The sequence below is a fragment of the Anser cygnoides genome, chromosome 5 (assembly GCF_040182565.1).
Source record: "Anser cygnoides isolate HZ-2024a breed goose chromosome 5, Taihu_goose_T2T_genome, whole genome shotgun sequence".
In the NCBI taxonomy this organism is placed as follows: Eukaryota; Metazoa; Chordata; class Aves; order Anseriformes; family Anatidae; genus Anser; species Anser cygnoides.
In genome coordinates this window covers 21,761,685-21,781,888 of record NC_089877.1, presented here as the reverse complement: position 1 = coordinate 21,781,888, position 20,204 = coordinate 21,761,685, and the positions used below count along the sequence as shown (strand labels likewise).

Sequence of the window (20,204 nt, the reverse complement as noted above, 5' to 3'; positions counted from 1 at the left end):
GAATTAAATCTTTGTGTAGATGGGTTCCAACTCTGTGTTTCATGCATATCGAAGAAGTAGGCACAGCTTAGCAGAAGGGAGGAAAAGATGAGAACTTCAGGCTATAAATTAGTTTCTTTGATTATCTTCTTCAAAAAATCTCCATAAACTTATATTGTTGTATTTTACTTTGTAAAAATGTAAATGTAAAAAAGTAGCTGTATTAGATGTGGTACACGCAGGATCAGCATTTCAGAATTTCCAGCCAGGGAGAGTTGTATCTCCACCTTTTTGTTCCAGGTCATGCAGTTTCCTTACCATCAAATGCCTTTTCTGACCAGTAACAGGCTAACTACTGCCTACTCCAGGATTTTGGAATCCCTTTTACTCTGTGCTTTTCTGTCATTGATTACATGTGTGCAGTAATTGAAAGATACAGTAGTTAATAATTCCTAAAGATCACTATTTTTTATTTATTTTACATCAGTTATTCTTCAGGCAACTAAATAAACGTAAATTAAGCTAAATCCAAATTTGATATTTAAAGCATCTCCATAGATTGCATCTGCATTAGTCTGTGCCAAAAGTCACACCTCTGGTGCAAGGTGTGAAATAAACCTCATATTAGTAAAAGCTCTAACACCATTCTTGCAAGCAACACAGGATGAATCTCAGAAATTCCTTAGTATATCAGCCAAAGATCCCAGTAAAATAATAGTTAACAGGATCAGTAGGTTGTTATGACGTGAAATACACAGTCTGTGGCCTTACACGAACTGTACTGCAACCTCTGTTGTGGCACCATGTTCTATCATCATCTGCCAGGGTTTTTCTTGCTTTGTAGATGGGCCACAGTTTATAGATCTAGTGGGATCTCATGCACCTGATATTTGATTATCCTTGCTATACAAATGCAAACTGCTGTATTTTGGCTATATGTTTTTAGCAATTTAATTATATTTAAAAACTGGTTAATAGTGTTGTAAATAACTGGTATTGCTACAAAATTGCATTCTGAAGGTAATGGGATTGAATTTCAACACAAGTTGACACTCAATTAAAATTTCCATATATCTAGTGAATTAGCCAGTTCTTGGCTGCTGTATTAGGGTGGATGTCTTCCTGCTTAACTGAGCACTAAGCAAGACAGGCAAAATGCATAATAAAGCCAAATCAAGACTTAATATCCCCACTCAATTTTTTATTGTTGGTATCAAGTAGAAAGCTTGCAGAACAAACTCAAGGATGTGGATTAAAATAAATAAATAAATAATAAGCATTTAAACAAAATTTCCCTATATTTAGAGTAACAAAGCTGAAAGAAAAAAAAAAAAAAAGAGAAGCCCTTAAAACTTCTTACTGAATTACTGCCATTAGCCAGTAGATCCATGGGGCTTGTTCGGCTAAAAGCCACAACAGACTTTGTAATGCAATGATGTAATCTTGGCTTTGTGTCATTTATATTCAACCTAAAAAAACAATTTTCCTGAATAGACAGGCTGACAACAATATTGTTCAGTGTTGGTTTTTATTTGGATTGTTTCCAAATGGTTCATATGCCTCCACAGTAACACCATGCCAGCTCAAGTTTTTACTCTGAATTCCGAAGTTTCCCCTTTTTCTTGTATTTTATTTTGCTTTTAAAGCCCCAGTTCTGTTTGCGAAACTAACCAGCTTGGCCACGAAATTAGGATGTATCTTGCAGAGTGCATTCATTTTACTTTTTGCATATTTTTCCTGAGGTCATGTCAAGGTTAGTTTGAATTCCATCCTACATTAAGACTTCTTTCACAGCTATTTAGCTCTGCAGCCTACTCCCCGCTGGGGTCTGCCCCTTGGGCACGTCAAAGCTTCAGACCTGACAAATCACACACAGATGAAGCTGTACAGTTTTTTAAACAGTTTCATCAGTAACGTGCTTTTTTTTTTCTTTACACTATACTTTTTTTTTTTTTTCCACTGGAGTTTATTCTCTGAATTGCAATATCCCGAAGACTGATTTCCGTATGGAAAATTCCCTTGCGCAGCCGAGCTGTGACATGGAAATGGCGTTGTGCGCTACGTGCCACTCACAGCCCTCCACAAACTGAAAGTACTGCAGCTCCTCTTAATTAGCAACAAGCTATAGCTCCTTGTCTAATAACTGTAATCGTATTGTTAGCATCAATTTGAACAGAAGAGCCTAAAACTATAAAGGCTGATAAATATTCAAAATTTATCATCCATATTGTGCACCCGATAGTGGTTCAGGGGAGCTGCTAGCTGTTCACAGGAATAAACTTCTGTCATCCCAGGGATTACTCGGAGGAGTAAATGTTCATCAGTGTCAAGAAATGACTCTGCTTTAACAGCAATCCTTATGGGACCTGGGAAATTTGAAGTGGGTGTATGTGTGTATATATATAATTAGCTTCACAACTAGATGCAGGGTTTTCACCACCTACATTCATGCACAGACACCCCCTACCCCCGACCCCCCCATGTATGTGTCAGCGCACAAGAACCAGTTCAAAGTGTCTAATGCAGCTTGCAGGTGAAAAAGAAAATTTCTAAAATTCTTAGCTGCAAATCGCTATCTATATTTTAGCGTTTTGTGAAACTAATGGTGCAACACCATTTCCCGTTTAATTGATGAAGTTAAAATGCTTGGCTGCTAATGAGTGTATTAGCAAACAATATACCCTTAACAAGCTTAAGCAGCTCAGGATTTTAAAAAGCAGCTTACTGTCCTCCTCATTTTTATAAGACAAAATGTACTGCCTTCTACAAATTGCTTGATCGACTGATGAAGTACTATAATTATAGTTGTATTGCAGTTTTGACAAAGCCACAATAACAGATTGTAGTTTAGTCCCCACTCCAGGCACACAACTCTTTGCATTACAAAACCCAGTTTTACTGGTCTAATTCTTACTGAGAACAAAAGGCACCTGGAGATGTTAACTATATACTAAAAGAAAACTTGGAATCTAGGAAATAATAATATTGAAGCATGACTTTTCTTCTCGCAGCTAGTTCATTGGGAATGGTATCTAATGAAGAGTTGTCTAAAGGGTTGCTTGTTTGGAACTAATTAAAGACAGATATCCTAAATAGAAAAAGGATCATGGGAATTACATTAGGTGTCTGGAGACTTGTTATTCTTTGGTACTCTGAGTAGATTGTGGAAGTTGTTAGGGATTCAAGAAATAAGGCAAGCTAATAAAAAGTTCTATTTTTCTGGTTATTGGCCAACTATTGTATTTTTGTTTGCAATAAGATTTGAGCCAACAGGCTAGAGGCTTGAATAAAACATTTAAACATTTGTGCATTAACACATTATGGTGAAAAGAGAGTCTTGTGCTTTCACTCAGTGCATTTCAGCCTTCAATTAATGTGAAAGCACTACAATGCCTATGCAACTTCTCTTGCCTAGTGGTGCACCATTTATCATTGCAGTTTTACATTGACCTTGACACCCACTTCATTAGAATAAAGATTGTCTACCATTTAGGTTACATTGTTCCTCTGCACAGAGACCCCATGCAAATTTCTGTTCAGATAGAAGAGCTGTGAGCCTGTCAGAGGTCATCTGCATTAAATGATTGCAGCTATTTTCCAACTGCTTCTTTTCATTCTACTCAATTCAGGCTAGGAGGATCAATCAAGCCCTCTGCCTGAAACAGTGGGACTGCTGGGAATATAACTGTTTTTGGTAGTAGTGGATATGCCCTAAACAGTATTAAATATTTAATATAAATTCATTAAAGGGCATACAAAGTCTTCAAAAAGATATTACATTTATAGTAAAATTTAAAGGGTTGGGATCACCTTCCTTAAGAAAAATACAGAACAATGGGTATTGACTGCATAATTTTTTAATGTAGGCAAAATTTAGTTCATGAAGTTACTTAATATTTCTTTCAGTGTGTTTATTTCTCCAGCTGCCAGGGAAAGGAATGTGCAGCAGAAGTGTAATCCTCATTTGTTACTTTCTGAAACAAAAAAGCAAGGTGTCTGTTGGAGTTTAAGACAAAAGTGCTGAGATTTGTTTTGTTTTACAGGCGTGCACACATACGCACATGCTCGCTCACACAAATACATATTTTACTACTGTGCATATTTGTAGGGGGGAAGCAAATGGAAATAAGTTAGCACTCTCCTTCTTGAGTTTTCTGAGTGATATAATTGGAATTAAATTATTAATGGGAGATACTTAAAAAAGATTGTTTTATGATCTTCTATTAGAGAATTTGCAATTCATTTTAATATTTGTAGTTTGATTTATATTAAAGATAATGCAATCTATGTCCAATTAACAATACATAGCCAATGTAATATGATTTCCAGATCATGCAAATGGAATAAACTAGAAGAGGAAAAACTGATTCTTAACCTCAGATGTAATTTGCTGTGTGAGTTCTGGCAATTTTAAATGACATTGCACTTTTTAATTTTTCCAAAGGCTCAGCAGCAAATTTATCCCAATCAAGAAAGCCTATTATTAATTTACAAGGACAATTGTAGGAGTCTTTATAATTTCCCTGTGCAATTATTTGCCCTAAATTGCTAATAGTGAAATACATGAAGTTTGCAAGAAACAGCGACTGCTATTTATCTAGACAGATCACTCAGCCAAGATCCTGAATGTTGTCCAGAGGTTCTAGTACTATTGACAGCATAAGAAATATAACCAAGCTTCTGGACGGTTTCTAAAATGTTTCACACTGATAGTACCAAAAAGGTAGAAGCATTAAGAGCTATTGTGAAGGGGAGGCTGGCCTCTAGCAGATTCCTTCACTTTGCTTGTATACAGCTGAGCTTTGGACCCTGGACTTGGGAATAAAAAGACTCTTTGTTCATCACTGAATGGCATTAGGCATGGGCTTCCTAAGGGGCCACCATGAAGCCTAGCATGAAGAGTGCAAACATTATCCAGAAAGCAAAGTGAGAATGTGTGAAGAGATGATGGACAAATATTGCTATATGTGTGTTGCTATATGTTTATATATATTTTGTTACGTATCTGGTGAATTTGCTTGCAAAGGATTCAGTACTCAAATTTATGCATGTAGTATATATTGAGAATGAGTGCCACCACTGAGTATGTGTGGCATATAAAACGTGAACATGCGTGTGTATGTATTTGTGTGTGCAGCAGCTGAATCATTGCAAATGGCAAGTTTTTAAAATTTAAAGATATAATCTCAGTAAAATAAAATGGCAAGTCACTCCGTCCTGATCTCAGTTGCCTATCATACGGTGCCATTTGACTGAAGACATTATTTTAGTATGTGAATGATGGGACACAGAACATCTACAAATAGCACACCCTTATTCCAATAATGGAGAAAGTTCACTGGCTTAATTCTTCTGTACTTCGTAGCCATAGCTCCACTGTGTGTTCAGTATGTCTGGTCTCTTTTCACTATAACCAACAGAAGCACCATACAAAAGTCTTACAATGGATGTCTTAATCTCTCTGTGTGCTTTTAGAGCATTATTTTGAATTCCATCATGCAGGCTTTTTTTTTTTTTTTTCCTTTCCTCTTCTGAAGTTTTATTACAACAACAGAATTCCCAGGGAGCTTTAGGGGCAAGGTTCACATAATATTGCCCTAAAGTTTTGCTCGAGGGGTGGAATCTGCACCCTAGTCCTGATCATCTTTTTGTGGTGTTTCTCTTTCTGAAAGATGCAGTGCGTAGTCTTACAGAGTTGTTAACTGTGTACAGATTTTTTTATTGTTTACCAGACAGTGCACATCTACGAACCTTTCATGATGATTTCTTTCTCTGACCTCTCAGTGACTAGGCATCTTGTTCCTTAACACTGAGGGAGGCTGAAAAATGCTTGAGTTGCTCAATGTGTGCCTTCTATACCAGTTTCAAAATGGCTTATTCTTCTGGTTTCCATGGTGACAATTAACACTGTTACAAGGCATTGTTCCAGTCTCCATTTGGGCAGAATTTTCGGGTGTGATTTTTCACACAAAAAATGTTTTCTATATATATTTTTTTTTAAAAAAAGAAAAGGCATAGTTTAGTTAAAGTGTCAAAAAATGTGTCTCAATCAAGCCTGCCTAGGTTTCTCAGAATATTTTTATCAGGGGAAATAGGGTTTTAACTTGCTTTGTTTTGGAATTTAACTTCTTGTGGTTTAAATATTTTTGCCAAACTTATTCATGGATAAATGTTACAGCTTTTTGCTAAAGTTTACTATTTTTCTTTTGAGAACTATTGATCATATTGAGTCAGAGGGAATAAAAAGCCCAAATTCTTTAACTTACATAACAGTGTTTTGAATTTCTTTTGAGGGGTTTCAGGAACACAAAGGCAGCCATGCATGCACACAGCTAATCATGCTGTAAATATTTTGCACTTTTTCCATTATGTTTTTTTTTCCCCAGTTTTTGTGATATGACAGGTGTTGTGGGAAATTAAATATTACTCATTTAGTGACTATTGTGGTTGTTGCAAAAAAAAAAAAAAGGTACTTTAACTTTCTTAATCTCATTTTTGCCTATTAAATGGTAATCTATATCATAGCATCCACAGACTGTCACAATGGAGCTGCCTTTGCTCACTTAAAGCTGAGGAAAGAATGAATCTGAAGATTAAATTATCTTCTCACCGCAGGATTAAGTAGTCCTACCAGACTAGGGTTGTGCAGCGCTGATAGAGCTGGTAGCTAATTTTTCCATGCAACTGCTTAGAGTGTAGGTGTTTAATGGATTAAAAAATAGCATTAGCAATAGCATCTAGTGCTATCAGTTCTTAAACTGCACCTTCTGTACATTAAGCCCTTCCCTTAACTTAAAATACACACTGCATATTAAATATCCAGAAATGAAACAATACAGACTCTCAGTCACATACCGATACATCTAATAATGAACTGAATACTTTCATCTTTTACAGTTACAGTATAATGCATTTTCTATCAATCAGCACTTTCATCATGCTTGTTTATACAGTAGGTTACATGATGACAAAGACAGAGAGTATACATAAAGTCTAGCTTATTTATTTTTTAATGTAATAACATTTTATAACATCTGTCACACTATTTGGATTATGCTGCATTGCATTATTTTATCTAGTCCAAAATTAGATGAAACATCTTATGTTTCTGTGTTAACAAGAACATTGTAGTCATGAAACATGCACCGTATTTTATTTCTTCGTTGGTCATACACTGCCCAGGAACTTAACCAACCTCAGTCCACCCTGCAGCAGCCCCTAACAGGTGCTATATAACAGCCATTAACCAGCTATGCCTGCACCAGTGTCACACAGCTAGAGGACTCTCTCACTCTATTAATTCACTTGACAAAAGAAAGGGAGTAGCATGAACTGGATTTCAGTGCCTAGCAAATTGGACTCTGGATTCCCCTTGATATTACATGTACTTATGGAAATAATTATGCAAATCCTTTTCAGCTATATCATCTTTAAATAGAAATCAGATTACATAAAGGAGATTGTAATCACCTCCAGTAACCATTCTAGTTGAAAAGGCAAAAATATGGACCGAGAAGTGTACTTGTTGAACATTTCAGTCCAATAAAATGTTGTTACCTCTTGGAGAATTCAGTTCCCCAGTGCCAAATCTGGTTGATATCTGGTATCGTATGTTTCTGAACCCTTAGGCATAATACTCCCTGTATTAAAAGGCAAGTTCTTTATAAACAATTCCTTGTTTTTTACTATGCATATTCATGTAATTTTGGATATGCAGACACCTGATCAGTGTTCATTAATAATGAGAAATGGTTTAAATCACCTCATTTAAAACATTTGCTCTATGATCCACAAATGACTAATATTTGCTGAAGTTTACATAATACAAATGATGTGCATGTGTTGTGTAAATGAAAGATTAAAATATGAAACTAACAATATGCAAACATATGCATGGAAATGCTGAGGACCTGTTAGCTGAAACAGTGATTTCACACCTTTATTATTTTCTTTAAGTTGTCTCCAATTGTATTTTTGCTTTGTTTTCCTACAGAGCATGTTCTTGGATCTGGCAAAGGCACCCATGTTTTAAACATTCCTTATTCAAGTTTAATTTTTTGTACTTAGCCCAGTTACTAGCATTTGCAGTATGAGCTGCTGTAGCAGCTTTCTTGGCTGAACATAAAGCAAATAAAGCTTTGTGTTTAGGATGCAATTTGCTAATAGCTCAGCATAATTTACGTATGTCTCGTAAACACCTTTGTAAGAATGTATGCTGAACTCTACTTTCAGTAAAAGGTATATTTTTGACTGTATCAGAAGTCCTGTTTCTGTGAGGGGTTTACACATAATGGAGAGAGCTTGACTATAAGTACTGCGTGTATAGAAGTGTATGCCTGTGTTTAAGTTTTATTTTTTGAGGTACCATGCCAGCTACTACAACATGATTAATCACTGTAGTAACTATCAGATTTAATACTTAATTCAGGTTTTCAGAGAATAAAGGTTTTAAAGAGATTTTTTTTTTTTGCAAGTGTGTCTCTACATTAGAATACGTCTTTATAGAATATATATGTACAGCTAAAATACTGAGAAAGTCATATTAAAGTAATTTAAAAAGAAGTTTCAGGTTTTAGTCCTGTTTTCTTCATTCTTTTTCATTTTTTAAATAATAAATACCAGTGCAGGAAATAAAGGGTAGTCACAGGTTGAAGAGAGTACTGGACTGTGTGAGCGTTGCAGTTGTTGTTCGTGTGCCATTTCACTCTTGGTTGATGCATTACAAATCAAGTTACTGCTATTCTGTTGCAAGGAAGTTATATCTAATTGTTTTTCTAAGGTGAACCTCTCACGTTTGCCTGTGCTGCAATGCTTAGGGCCCGTATGTGAGACAAAATCCTGAATGAGAGGGAGAAGAAATAAACTTTACAGGAAGCCTAATTCTGAAATTAATTCCTTGGGCTTTTTCCAGTGGAGAGCCTCAGTGCTACTTGCTTTCTTATTTGAAAAATAAGATACCAGCTGACCTGAATGATACAGAGGCAGAGCAAGGTTCAGACCAGTGAGTGTTAGTGAATGCACAAGTGAATATAATGAGTGAATATCACCAAATGTAATCAATTTCTAACTGCCTGCATTTATACGTCACCCAGAAGACAACGTGGTTGATACCTAAGTCTCTTCAGATATGTAATGAGAAGGTTGTGTGCTTAAATAATAAATAAAGGAATGGCATAGTGAGTGTGATTATAACTGGGCACATAGAATTAAATTTTAATTTTTAGAGAGAAGACTCTTCACAGTAGCTAATATTATCTATTTCTTTTCATTTTAGAGATACAATGTAGAAATGTCAATCAGGCACCCGAAAAAGATGGAACTGCTCAGTAAGGTTGAAGCTCTGAAGAAAAGTGGTGTTTTACTACCAAATGATCTCCTTGAAAAAGTGGATTCAATTAATGAAAAATGGGAACTGCTCGGGGTATTTGCATTTTTATTACTGTTTGTGGGTTATGTGTACATTTTTGTGTGTTGAAGTACGCTGTCTGTCTGATTTCTAATTTGAGGCACAAATATCTCTCTCTTTCAATTCACCACGTACATTTCAAACAAGCTACTCATGCTATTATAAAAACTCCATAGTATTTTCCTCTTCTGTTGATTTTTTTTTTTTTATTCCATGCTTGTCTCCTGTCTGACTTTAATAATTTTAGTTCTTTAATACATAAAAAATGTAAGTAAAATATGCCATGTATTACGGGTATGCACCAAGTCAACTATAATGCAGTATATCTGATATACACTGACTGTCATGCTTGAGTGAATGTTAATAGAATTTATTCTGAAGGTACATGGTAGAGACATCTACTGTTTAACTATTTACTATACCCTTAAGATGAAAAGTGGGGTTGTCACTGCATATTTCAGGTCACACTGATGGCTCAAAAAACAAATATGCAGATTCTGTACAAATCTGAATACCTGAAGCTAAAAATACAGCCAGGATATGTTTCATGCTGCTGTATTCAGCTCACTTTTGACAAAAGCCAAAAAAGTTTCATGTAATTCATTTCACGCTATGATGGGCTGGGTCTCAGCCAAAGAGTGAGATACAAGAATCTGGCAAAAAAAGCAATATAGAGATTCTGTTACCCAGAGACCAGTGATGGCACCGTGCAGGAGACACTATTGTCCTATTGTTGTAAAACAGCTGAGAGAGAGAGAGGTCAAACTATATATATTTCCATCTACTTCTCTCCTTAATTGCCTTCACTTCAAATCAAGGGTAAGATAAATTTATAAATTACTTTAAATGATTAATTATAGATGCGTGATATGAGCAATACAGTTACATTGCATAATTTTGCATGCTATTATCTTAGTTTAAAAACATTTCTACTATATTACGAATAAGCTATATATGCAACCTTCCAGCATCTTTTTAAATACTGACTTGTGTCACTTCAGCTTATTTGGTAATGCAATAGCCATTTTACAGAGGGTGGGGCTTTTTTAGTTCAGCACAGTTGTTTCTAACCACTCGATTCTCTAAATGTGCAAATTGTCAGAAAACATTAAAAGTTGTCTTCTAACTAGTGAGCTTATTACTTTCTAAATTTAATACGTAGCATTAACAAATACATTTTCAAAGTATTTGAGCATGAATAAATTTACTAATAAAAATAGGACTTACTAACGTATTATTTTACATCTAATTATGACAAATTGTGTTTTAAAAATAATTTTAGTTGTAGTCCTTACATTTATGACTTTCAGTGTATTTAATCAGATTAATTCAGTGGTACTGATTACAGCTGGTAGTATATAAAATATGAGATAAGTAACTGACATAATTCTAAAAATCTAGAAAAACTCTTTCTTAAGAAAAAATTGAAGCCCTCCACTTCTCTGTATGTTAAAATCAAAATATACCTCTCGATTAAGTTTTTCCATTAATTTCAGCATTTACAGAAAAATGAAAAATAAAGTATTACTGTTTTCCTGCTAAATGTAACTTCATGAATAATAAGCAGAGTTTGATAGAGTTTTGTTTAATTTAATAAAAATCTTTGCAGAAACTAACGGCAGTAGGCATACTGTTTTAATTGGCATGATTACGTTTTAATTGGCATGAAAAAAAATTAAAGACAAGGATTTTAACTTCTAACAATGGTAAAATAGAGGGATATGGTTTTTAATATTACTTTCATCTAAGGTGAACAGTGTGGAATGGAAATACATTAGAATGAAATGTCAGTGGTGCGTACAGTTTAATCTGTGAAATTTTGTCCCCTGTGCTGAATATTACTCTGTCTCAATTGCATATTAAACAACCCTATCAAGGCAGGCATTGGCATCTGCTGTGCTGACACAAATTGTGAATTAAATGAAATTGATGTCCTCTGTCGTATATTTATGAAGACGGACCATTCTCTGAAGTATTCTGTTTATGAAGAATTTATGATTGCAAACTGTTCCAGAACAAAAAAGTGGCAATAAATTCTTTTTTGTGACCCTACCCTCCAAGGGCATTGATTTCACCTCCTGCTGCTACTTTTGTTACAGCATAAAAACAATAGCTAGCGCTGGATTCCACCGAGGGTCTTCAAATTATCAATATTTGCACCATGAAAATAGAAGGGTGTTGCCAGGAAAGCATGTTTTTCAGTTATGATCTCCTAAAGATGTTATTTACAGAATGCCACATAGTAGATTAATGTCTGTTGATCTAATTTTATTTGCTTTTAAAGCTTATTTTTGGAAGCTAACTGCAGTATTATAAATTATATTCTAGTAACTTTCTAAAGCATGTATTTTCAGCTGACTGGGTCACCTAAAACTGTGTCTTCATGTTACAACAATTAACCACCACTAATTATCAGTTTAAAAGGTTATTGGATGTGATTGTCAGTGTATATTCAATATTCTACAATCAGTAACACAGATCTAGTGCTTATTATAAGTGTCAGACTGTCAGCCTCTTATAGGTCAGATAAAATACTGCTTGGCATAGAAGAAGCAGGCAACAGCATATCTCCCTTGTGATGTTAAAGGATTGCCTTTCAAAATACTGAAAAGGAAGGTAACTTTCTATCTCCGGCCTCTTCAGAATATTCATTACCATCACAGCATTCACTATCAAAATGTTATTCAGTGGTTCTTTTATTAGAACTACTACTTTGAAAAGCTGTAGTAAATTAGTTTCATTAGTGATCAGAGGTGAATGTTTATTCTGGTCCATTATTTTTAAAGTGGATGCTTAACATGAAGAACTTAAATCCAAATTTAGTTGCCTAAACAATTGGCCTGATGTTCAAGAACATCAAGGCTTTGCAGTTTCTAGCTTATTGGTGTCTGGATGAGTTCATCCACTTTTAAAAGCAAGCCAGATGTTTTGTGACCTGACTGCTCTGCAAGTTTGCTGCAAGTTTGGAAACTATGACCTGACAGTTTATATCTCAAGAAATATTTCAGTGATGTGATGTTTCCCTAAAAACATAGATGGTACCTTGCATAAGAGCTTGGTGAACTCAGTGCTTGTCATATTTTCTGTTCTTACAGCCTAGAAACTAATATGTCTTATGTTTATAAGTATCTAAAGCAACTGATAAATTCTGTAAAGCAACTAGTTTACAAAGTTATGTATCATTTTGTCTTCTCTGTCCACAGTTGCTCTTAATAAACATTGATTTATCATGCTTCCAGCAAAGTCAATGACCCAGAGAGAACAGCTCTGGGGCATAAGTGGAAAACAAGGATACAAAAAATGAAATTGATTGAAACAAGGAAACAAAGAATGAAATTGATTGATATTAGTAGTAATTTAAAAATAAAAACATCTGTGGTCATCTAACAGATGCTTCTTGCTACACATTAACCTGTATATGTTTTGGTACGTAAGACTAATCTATGTTTTCTTTATCTGATGCATTAGAAAACCCTAGGAGAGAAGATCCAAGACACAATGGTAGGGCACAGTGGGTTAGGTCCACGTGACCTGCTCTCGCCTGAAAGCGGCAGCCTGGTAAGGCAGCTGGAGGTCAGGATCAAAGAGCTGAAAGGGTGGCTGAGAGATACAGAGCTTTTCATCTTCAATTCCTGTCTGAGACAAGAAAATGAAGGAACAATGAATGCTGAGAAACAACTGCAATATTTTAAGGTAATAAAAAAACAATCATAGTTTTCATAGAGACTCTTTTTTGTGGTAGGATAAAATATTTATCTTATACATAGCATAATGCAATGCATGTACATATGTAATCATACATTCATGTTTTCACCTTTATTTGTGTACAATGTGTTCATTCAATTTGATTTTGTTAAATCTTTGCAATAATATTTATTCCTTAAACTTTTTGCAGAAGAGATCTTTAAAGGGCTAATCTCACCAAAGTTGAAAAGCAGTATTATCCTTTCGTTCTACTTCACTATAAAGCTGAGATTTATGAGAAGCTTCCCTCTGAATTTCACTTCCTACATCAGTTATTTTAATTAATATGTTGTGTGGCCATCAGTTTAATAGCCTATTTCTCTACATATATAAGTCAAGAATAGCCCATCTGAGGTCACATTTACAGAGGTATAAATTTAGCATAACTGAGAAAACATTGAAGTTTATTGTGAACAGATATGTGGAAAAAGACATGTACACTATGAGATCTGTGTTAGTCTAGGCCACATGTTAAGCCTAAGCCTGGAGCTTTATGGAAAGTAGAAAAAAGAATTGTAGTCATTATGCTATATTCAGATGGTTAAGCTCCTTCAGCTGAAGGCCATCATTCAGCTTTACAACTGATGTAGCAGAGATTGTATGTTTTGTTTCATTCCCCAAAAGTAGTGGGACAGTTTAGGAAAGAGGGCTATTAAGTTGGCAAACAAACCTGATAGAACCATGTGATTTTCTTCTGTTCATAGCTATGACTTTTAAATAAACCCTCATCGGAGTCCTCATTACAGGTCACTTTACTCTGCAAGTGATCTTTGACCAAAGAATAAGAAACGAATCACACGTAATTGTCGAGCTTTAGAGGTAAAGAGGTTTTTCTCTTCCACTAGTACATCAGGGTGTCTAGGGCAACAGCACTCTTAAGGCAATGGACAATTTATTGAATACTCACCTCAAAGGGCAGGTTGCAAACACTTCCAAACAAATATTTTTTTTAGACAAGTGTTCAGGAAAACAACTGCGGAAAACTGACAGTCTTCCCAATTAGACAGTATTTAACTCTTCCTTTTCCAGTCATGAAGATTAAGTGGGAGGGAGGGTTGTGTCAATGTAGATAAAGTTCTTGTGTTTTGTGTTTTTTTTTTTTTTTTCTCTTCCAGGTTCCTGAACATGTCCCTTTGAGTGCAATTTTAAATTTTCTTATGAGATCCGTAATTGTTTTGTCTTTTTTCCCAATTCTTGGCCTTCTGCTAAAAGGCAAAAAAAAAAAAAAAAAAAAAAAAGAAAAAAAGCTGATTCTATTTGTTCTATCAGCAAACTTAAAAGGACTGTTTATAAACCTGCAGAAGTTCACAGCAATAGATCCATGTTTTCTTAGGAAATGCTGGATAGTTCTTATTTCTGTGGAAAATTATGGCATTTATAGAAGGGCATAACTAGAGATTTAAAAATCTGATTTCAGACAAACTTGTTTTTAAAGTCCTTTGCATATATATGTAAATGAGGATATACATATGAACAAAACTACCACAGCAGTGTTACTTACATATTTCAAACGTGCATAAATCTTTCAAGTTAACTGTTTATATATGCCATGATGTCATGCCAAGAGCTCTAGAGATGTTAAACAGGATAGTACCACCCACAATGATATAACCAGACTATTTCATTACTTGGTTGATTATCTATTAATTACATAAATAATACATTAATTATTTTCAAAATGGTAGCCATTAGAGTATAAAAAATAATTACCTATCAAATATGGTGAGAGCACATCACTTTGTCATATATATTAAACCATCTTTGTCTCATTAAATCTGAAATCCACTATATCTAAGTTTTTCATTCTTCACTGATCTCCTGGGGAAGTGTATAAAAGAGAAAATGGATATAATTAACAATACTGCAATGTATAATACATATATTTGAGAAAGAACATTTAGAACATTTTCAGAAACATTAGCTATGCCACTAGTAGGAAGCCTGCTGGGGTTTAGTCTGACTTACTTTCCACTTAACTTAAGAGTTTAACCTTATTACTGCTTTCACTGTGGTAAGTGAGTCATTGTTTCTTAATGGAAATTTATTGTATGGCACCATCCCAATTATACACATAGCCATTGTACACAGAAACATTTTTAATAAAATAAACTCAACAATGCTGTTGATTTTCATTCTATAATGTTATGTTTTAAATTACACTTATGCCTTAGGAAAAACAGTTATTTCATTTTTCAGGTGTTTTCCTTTCATTTTCCACTTGGAGGATGAATTGAATAGTTCACATGCAGTTGGGACCCAAGATGAGAACACTGTGGTGGGAGGAGGAGTTGTTAAAATAACTAGTAGGAAATTATTTTGACTTCTTTTCTTTTATATAAAAGTAATGCCATATTAATTAGAGAGTTCTTTTTATTAAAGAATATACTGCTTTTCTTTGGGATATTGCTGTGCAATGATAACACTTAGCATTTCTATAGTACTATCCTGCCAAGGATCTGCACTTGCTGTATAAACATTAATGAACTAAACCTCATTAAAACTAAAAGGTAGGAATTATTGTCACCTTTTAATAAATGAGGAAAATGAAATGCAAGGAGATTAAGTGACTTTTCCAGGCTTTCACAGAAAGCCAATGGCTGTGTTAGGGCAGAAGCCAGCTTTTGTGACCCTTGTCTTTGGTTCTAACCACAAGGCTTCTCTTCCTTCGTTCTTCTAGATTACTTCTCAGTATATTCCATTTTCATATGTAATACAAGCAGACCACTTCCTTGCACTAACCAGAGTTTCTTTTTCTGTTCAAAGTTCAAATCCTGCTGAATACATTTGGGTGATTTGTTTTTCTATTATTATTACCATATTCAGATATTAGAATTATTAGAATATTAGTTATGGTCATTAGCCAGCTTATGTATGGTGCCGTATTTCCTGGTTTTGTGGAAACTATATGGTATACTTTGGTTAGCCCAGTAACCTCTGTGGAACACAGTGTGCAGCCAGTCTGCAGAGCCATTTTGTAACCTATTCCACCAGCTTTCCCTGCTCCTGAATGCTTCAGATATTTTCATATTTAGTTCCGAGGGAGAGGCACAAACTTTGCTTCAGTCTATAGTGACACTTGCTGGCCATTCCACAGCAACATTAAGTCGTGAGCTCCCAAATGTAGCCTAACCCAGGCTACTGTCAAAAACTGGGAAACAGTGAACACGAGTTGCACAGCTGTAAAGGGGAAAGTGAGGGTGTCTTACTCCTGATTTGCTGCAACATAAAATACAGATGAATCTGGACCAAGAAAATCAAGAGAATGACTTAAATTCATGAGACCTTCGTAACTACAACCATACATTTATTTTATTTATTCATCTTTTTTATTTCTGTTCTGCCTTTTGAGTCCCTGGAGTTCATGGTTTTTTTGCTTTCCACTGAAACTACGAGGGCCAGAACTAGAAATATACTGTTTAAATGAAATACAGGATTCTCAGGTAAACACATAATTCTAGCAGCTGAAATACCTAATGTCATGAGACTAATAATTGGCACAACTGATTTCCTAACCTAATGATGTATGGCAATTTTGTGGGTCAGGAGAGACTTGGAGCAGGAAAGAATGAGGAGCAATAATAAAAAGAATTCACATTCTTTCATGGAAGTTTTAGTAAATTTCATTATTTGAGTAAGATCTAGCCAGAAATATGTGTGCTTGTTGGCGTGTAAGTAGGTATGTTCTGCCACATTTGCTTTTATGTGTCCGGGACTTCAAAAAGCATGCTGTTTTCTGCGCAAAATACCCACCAAAAGACAGCAAAGGAGCTTAAATAATTAGTCGTATATTTCTACCACCTCTAATAAAACTTATGACTTCAAGCGTTCAGTATAGATCAATGACCCATTAGCATCAAAAGGTAGTTGTTATGGCTTTGGCTCACAGGCCAGCTGCTCAAGAACAATCTTAGACTTGTGAGTACCTGTCCATCTTGGTATCCTTTCTCAGTCACGTAGAGGTAGAAAAGCTTTTATTGCTTTTGGTAGCTAGATTTACAGTTTCCTTTTCTCTTCCCCCTCCAAACGTAGTTAAAAAAATGTAACAGGATTTTAGCAGAAATTTTCTGACCTAAAGTTCTTTGGCAACAATAAAGTTGCATTTCATGTAGCTTTTGATTTCATGTGAACAAAGAAACAGCATGCTCTATTGTCATACCTGTTTCCTAAGTCTGTATTTGGGTCTTTAAAATAGAGATGCCCAATTTTCAGCAGCACTGTAGTTCCCATTGACTTAAGTCAATGGATTCATTACTGGAATAAGACAAAATCATTTGAATCAAAATATGTTGGAAACACTTTCTCATTTAATATTTCTAAAAGTGAATGGTGTATTGAATTCCATAGCTAGTAGTATTTGTTGCCATATCCGTTTGCCTTGTAAACACTATCTTATCGGATGTTTGTGACTATTTCTGATGGCTTGACTCACTCAGAAACAAATGTTTTCGTCTTCCACTGATTTCTTGGCTGAGCATGCCAGATGATGCAATGTCATTAAAAAAAAGTATATCTGATCACTGTCTCTTATTTCTCCATTGCCTAAAGCAACTGAACTTTCTGATGAAGCAAGGTAGATTGCATTGGTAATTTGTAATCAATCAGTTAATCAGTACCTCTTCTGATGCCTTTTATTGTAACTGAAAAGTTTGCATAAGTCAGCACTGCACATCATAAAAGCAATTCAGTTAAACAAAATTCTCTTGAATAAAACACAAGAGAGTTAGTTTGGGAGTGTACGAGATTATAGCCATACTGAAATCAAAGAAAAATATTAACTTTGAGTAAAGGTTTGGTGAGTCAGAGATTGGAAAAATGTTCCTACAGGTGCCAGGAATCACTTTTGCTACTGCATCTTGGATGCTTTACAATTTTTGGAATGATGTTGCTGGCAGAGCTGCAATCAAAGAGTTACAGAAATTCAATGTGCATGTAACAAAAGTATGCAAAATAGTTTCCAACAGAAAGTCCAAAAGAAGTCAAGCAGGATTTAATCCTTTTTATACCTCTAACATGATAAAAATGTTGTAATAATTTTAATAAATTTCTCAGAAAGAGTGTGACTTCAGAGCCTTAAGTCTTTTCACAGATGAAGAAATGTTTACCGAAATTTTGTTTGGATTAAATTTCAACAAACAAGAAGGCATAAAGTATTAAATCTCATGAAAAACAGATAGGATTCCAAAGTGAAATATAGCTTGATGCCACTTAAAAAGGTTTGAAGCAAATTCAGGCTTAATTTTATATAACCCACCATCCCAAAGCAGCATTTTTTTAGGCCACTTAACTAAGAACTAAGAATCCACCTCTTTATAGTAAGGAGCTCAACATATATATATATGTATATTTATTTATTTATTTATTTATTTATTTATTTTTTGCTAAAAATGTGATAGTTTGGCTCTAACACAAGAGGTGGTTTTATATCTCAGATTTTGGTTTTAATACATTCAAATATCAATACTCAATACTTTATCAATACTCAATACTTTATCAATACTCAATACTTTAAATCACCCAGTACTTAATACACTCACGTGTTTCTCAAATTTTTATTTAATATGCTTATTAGTGAAAGAAAGTTCAGTTTGTGTTTCAATAAGCTCTCCCTATTAAAGGCAACAGTAATACAATTTACAGTTCCCATTGAGGACAAAATATCTGATCTGAGATAGCAGGTTTCATTCCATCATCCTCTTTGGACTGTGAAGCTTGATCTGTGAATTCTGATTTTTATTATGCTGTTACTTTGTTTTTAATTAATCAAAATCTCAAAATTAATTATAAGTACTATCTGGTTGTCTAAAACCATTTTTCCCCACAAAGTTAGCCCTTTGCTGCAGGAAAGAAAGGGGCACAGAAGATCTAGCCACCAGGGATGGTTAGATCCGGTATGCTGCAGGTTTCCACAGGGGTATCATAAAATATCTGCATGCATTTCTAACTCAGTAGTGGTCATGGGTTTCTGTACCAGGACTGCGATGTGGGATGGAGGTTACTGTTGTAACAGAAACAGCCTGACTTCAGAAGAGCTCAAATACAGCAATAAATTGAGTCCTTCAGTGGAGTAGAGAATGGCCTAGTGGCTATTTTTAGGTGACTAGTTCGTATGTTGTTTCCTTCTTATGTCTTTTTCCTTTTCCTTTTCCCCATGTGCTGTCCCCTTATTTCTGGTATACTAGCATGATTACCTGCAGACAGCATAGCCATAGGGTAGAGGTAGGATAAAAGAGTTTAGCTTTAGATACCTACACTGTAGAGATCTGGTCTGAGCTTCCTTTATAGTAATTGGAAAGAAATAAGCACTTTTGGGATGCAATTAATTTGTCCTATTTTAGATGTCTGGCTGCAGAGAAGGCAAACTGTACTTCAGAATACCTGCTTCTAAATGATTAGTTCAGTCATCAAGTTCTCCATTCGATCAGATAAATCCCACTCAAGGAATCATCAGGCATATCTTTATGACTTGAGGGACTTGAAGATGTTGAGCCAACTGCAGAAGGTTGACTGCTAATATCTGTGAGGTTCCTCCCCACTAAGTACTGGCTTATTTCTTTCTCGGTAATGTTGAGCCCCAGTTTCTCTCAGCCCTTCTTAACATGCATCAAGGTGCTTATCTGAATCATTTTGTTCTTGTTAACTGGAACTGATGAGGAGGCAATGTGGCTGAGGCATACTTGTCTCTATCTTCCATACTGTACCGGAATAATTTGCATTTAATTCTCATGTATTGAGTAGGCTGACTCAAGCTGAGTAAAACAAAAGTCATCCTCATGTACAGAGATAGCAGTTCCAGATCAGCCACTACGAAGTAAAACCTGCAGTTTTGTAGTGACAAAATGGCTTACAGTTCCTTTCCTGGCCTTTTGTGTCATTGAAGTCCTTGGGCTACATTTTCCCTCACAGTAATGGTCTCTTGAAGAGTCAGTTGTGTGGAAGTGAAAATAGCTGACTTGGCTTCTTTTGAGAGAACATTCTCAATTTCATCACTTATTGTTGTCATTATCATTGAAGATACAATTGATTTTCTTCTTTTGACCCACCCAAATGACTCCTTGAAAATGCAACTGCTTATTCT

At 35.1% G+C, this 20,204-nt stretch overlaps 1 protein-coding gene across 11 annotated transcripts in view; it reads left to right on the top strand.

Moving 5' to 3' along the window:
• The window catches only part of AKAP6 (A-kinase anchoring protein 6), a 283,028-nt gene that overhangs the window by 215,419 nt on the left and 47,405 nt on the right, over positions 1-20,204 (top strand). For all 11 annotated transcript variants that reach the window (XM_066998060.1, XM_066998067.1, XM_048058598.2 and 8 more), the window contains 2 exons: positions 9,254-9,400; positions 12,854-13,078. In XM_066998060.1, coding sequence (XP_066854161.1) covers positions 9,254-9,400; positions 12,854-13,078 — 372 coding nt within the window. The remainder of the gene's footprint in view (positions 1-9,253; positions 9,401-12,853; positions 13,079-20,204) is intronic.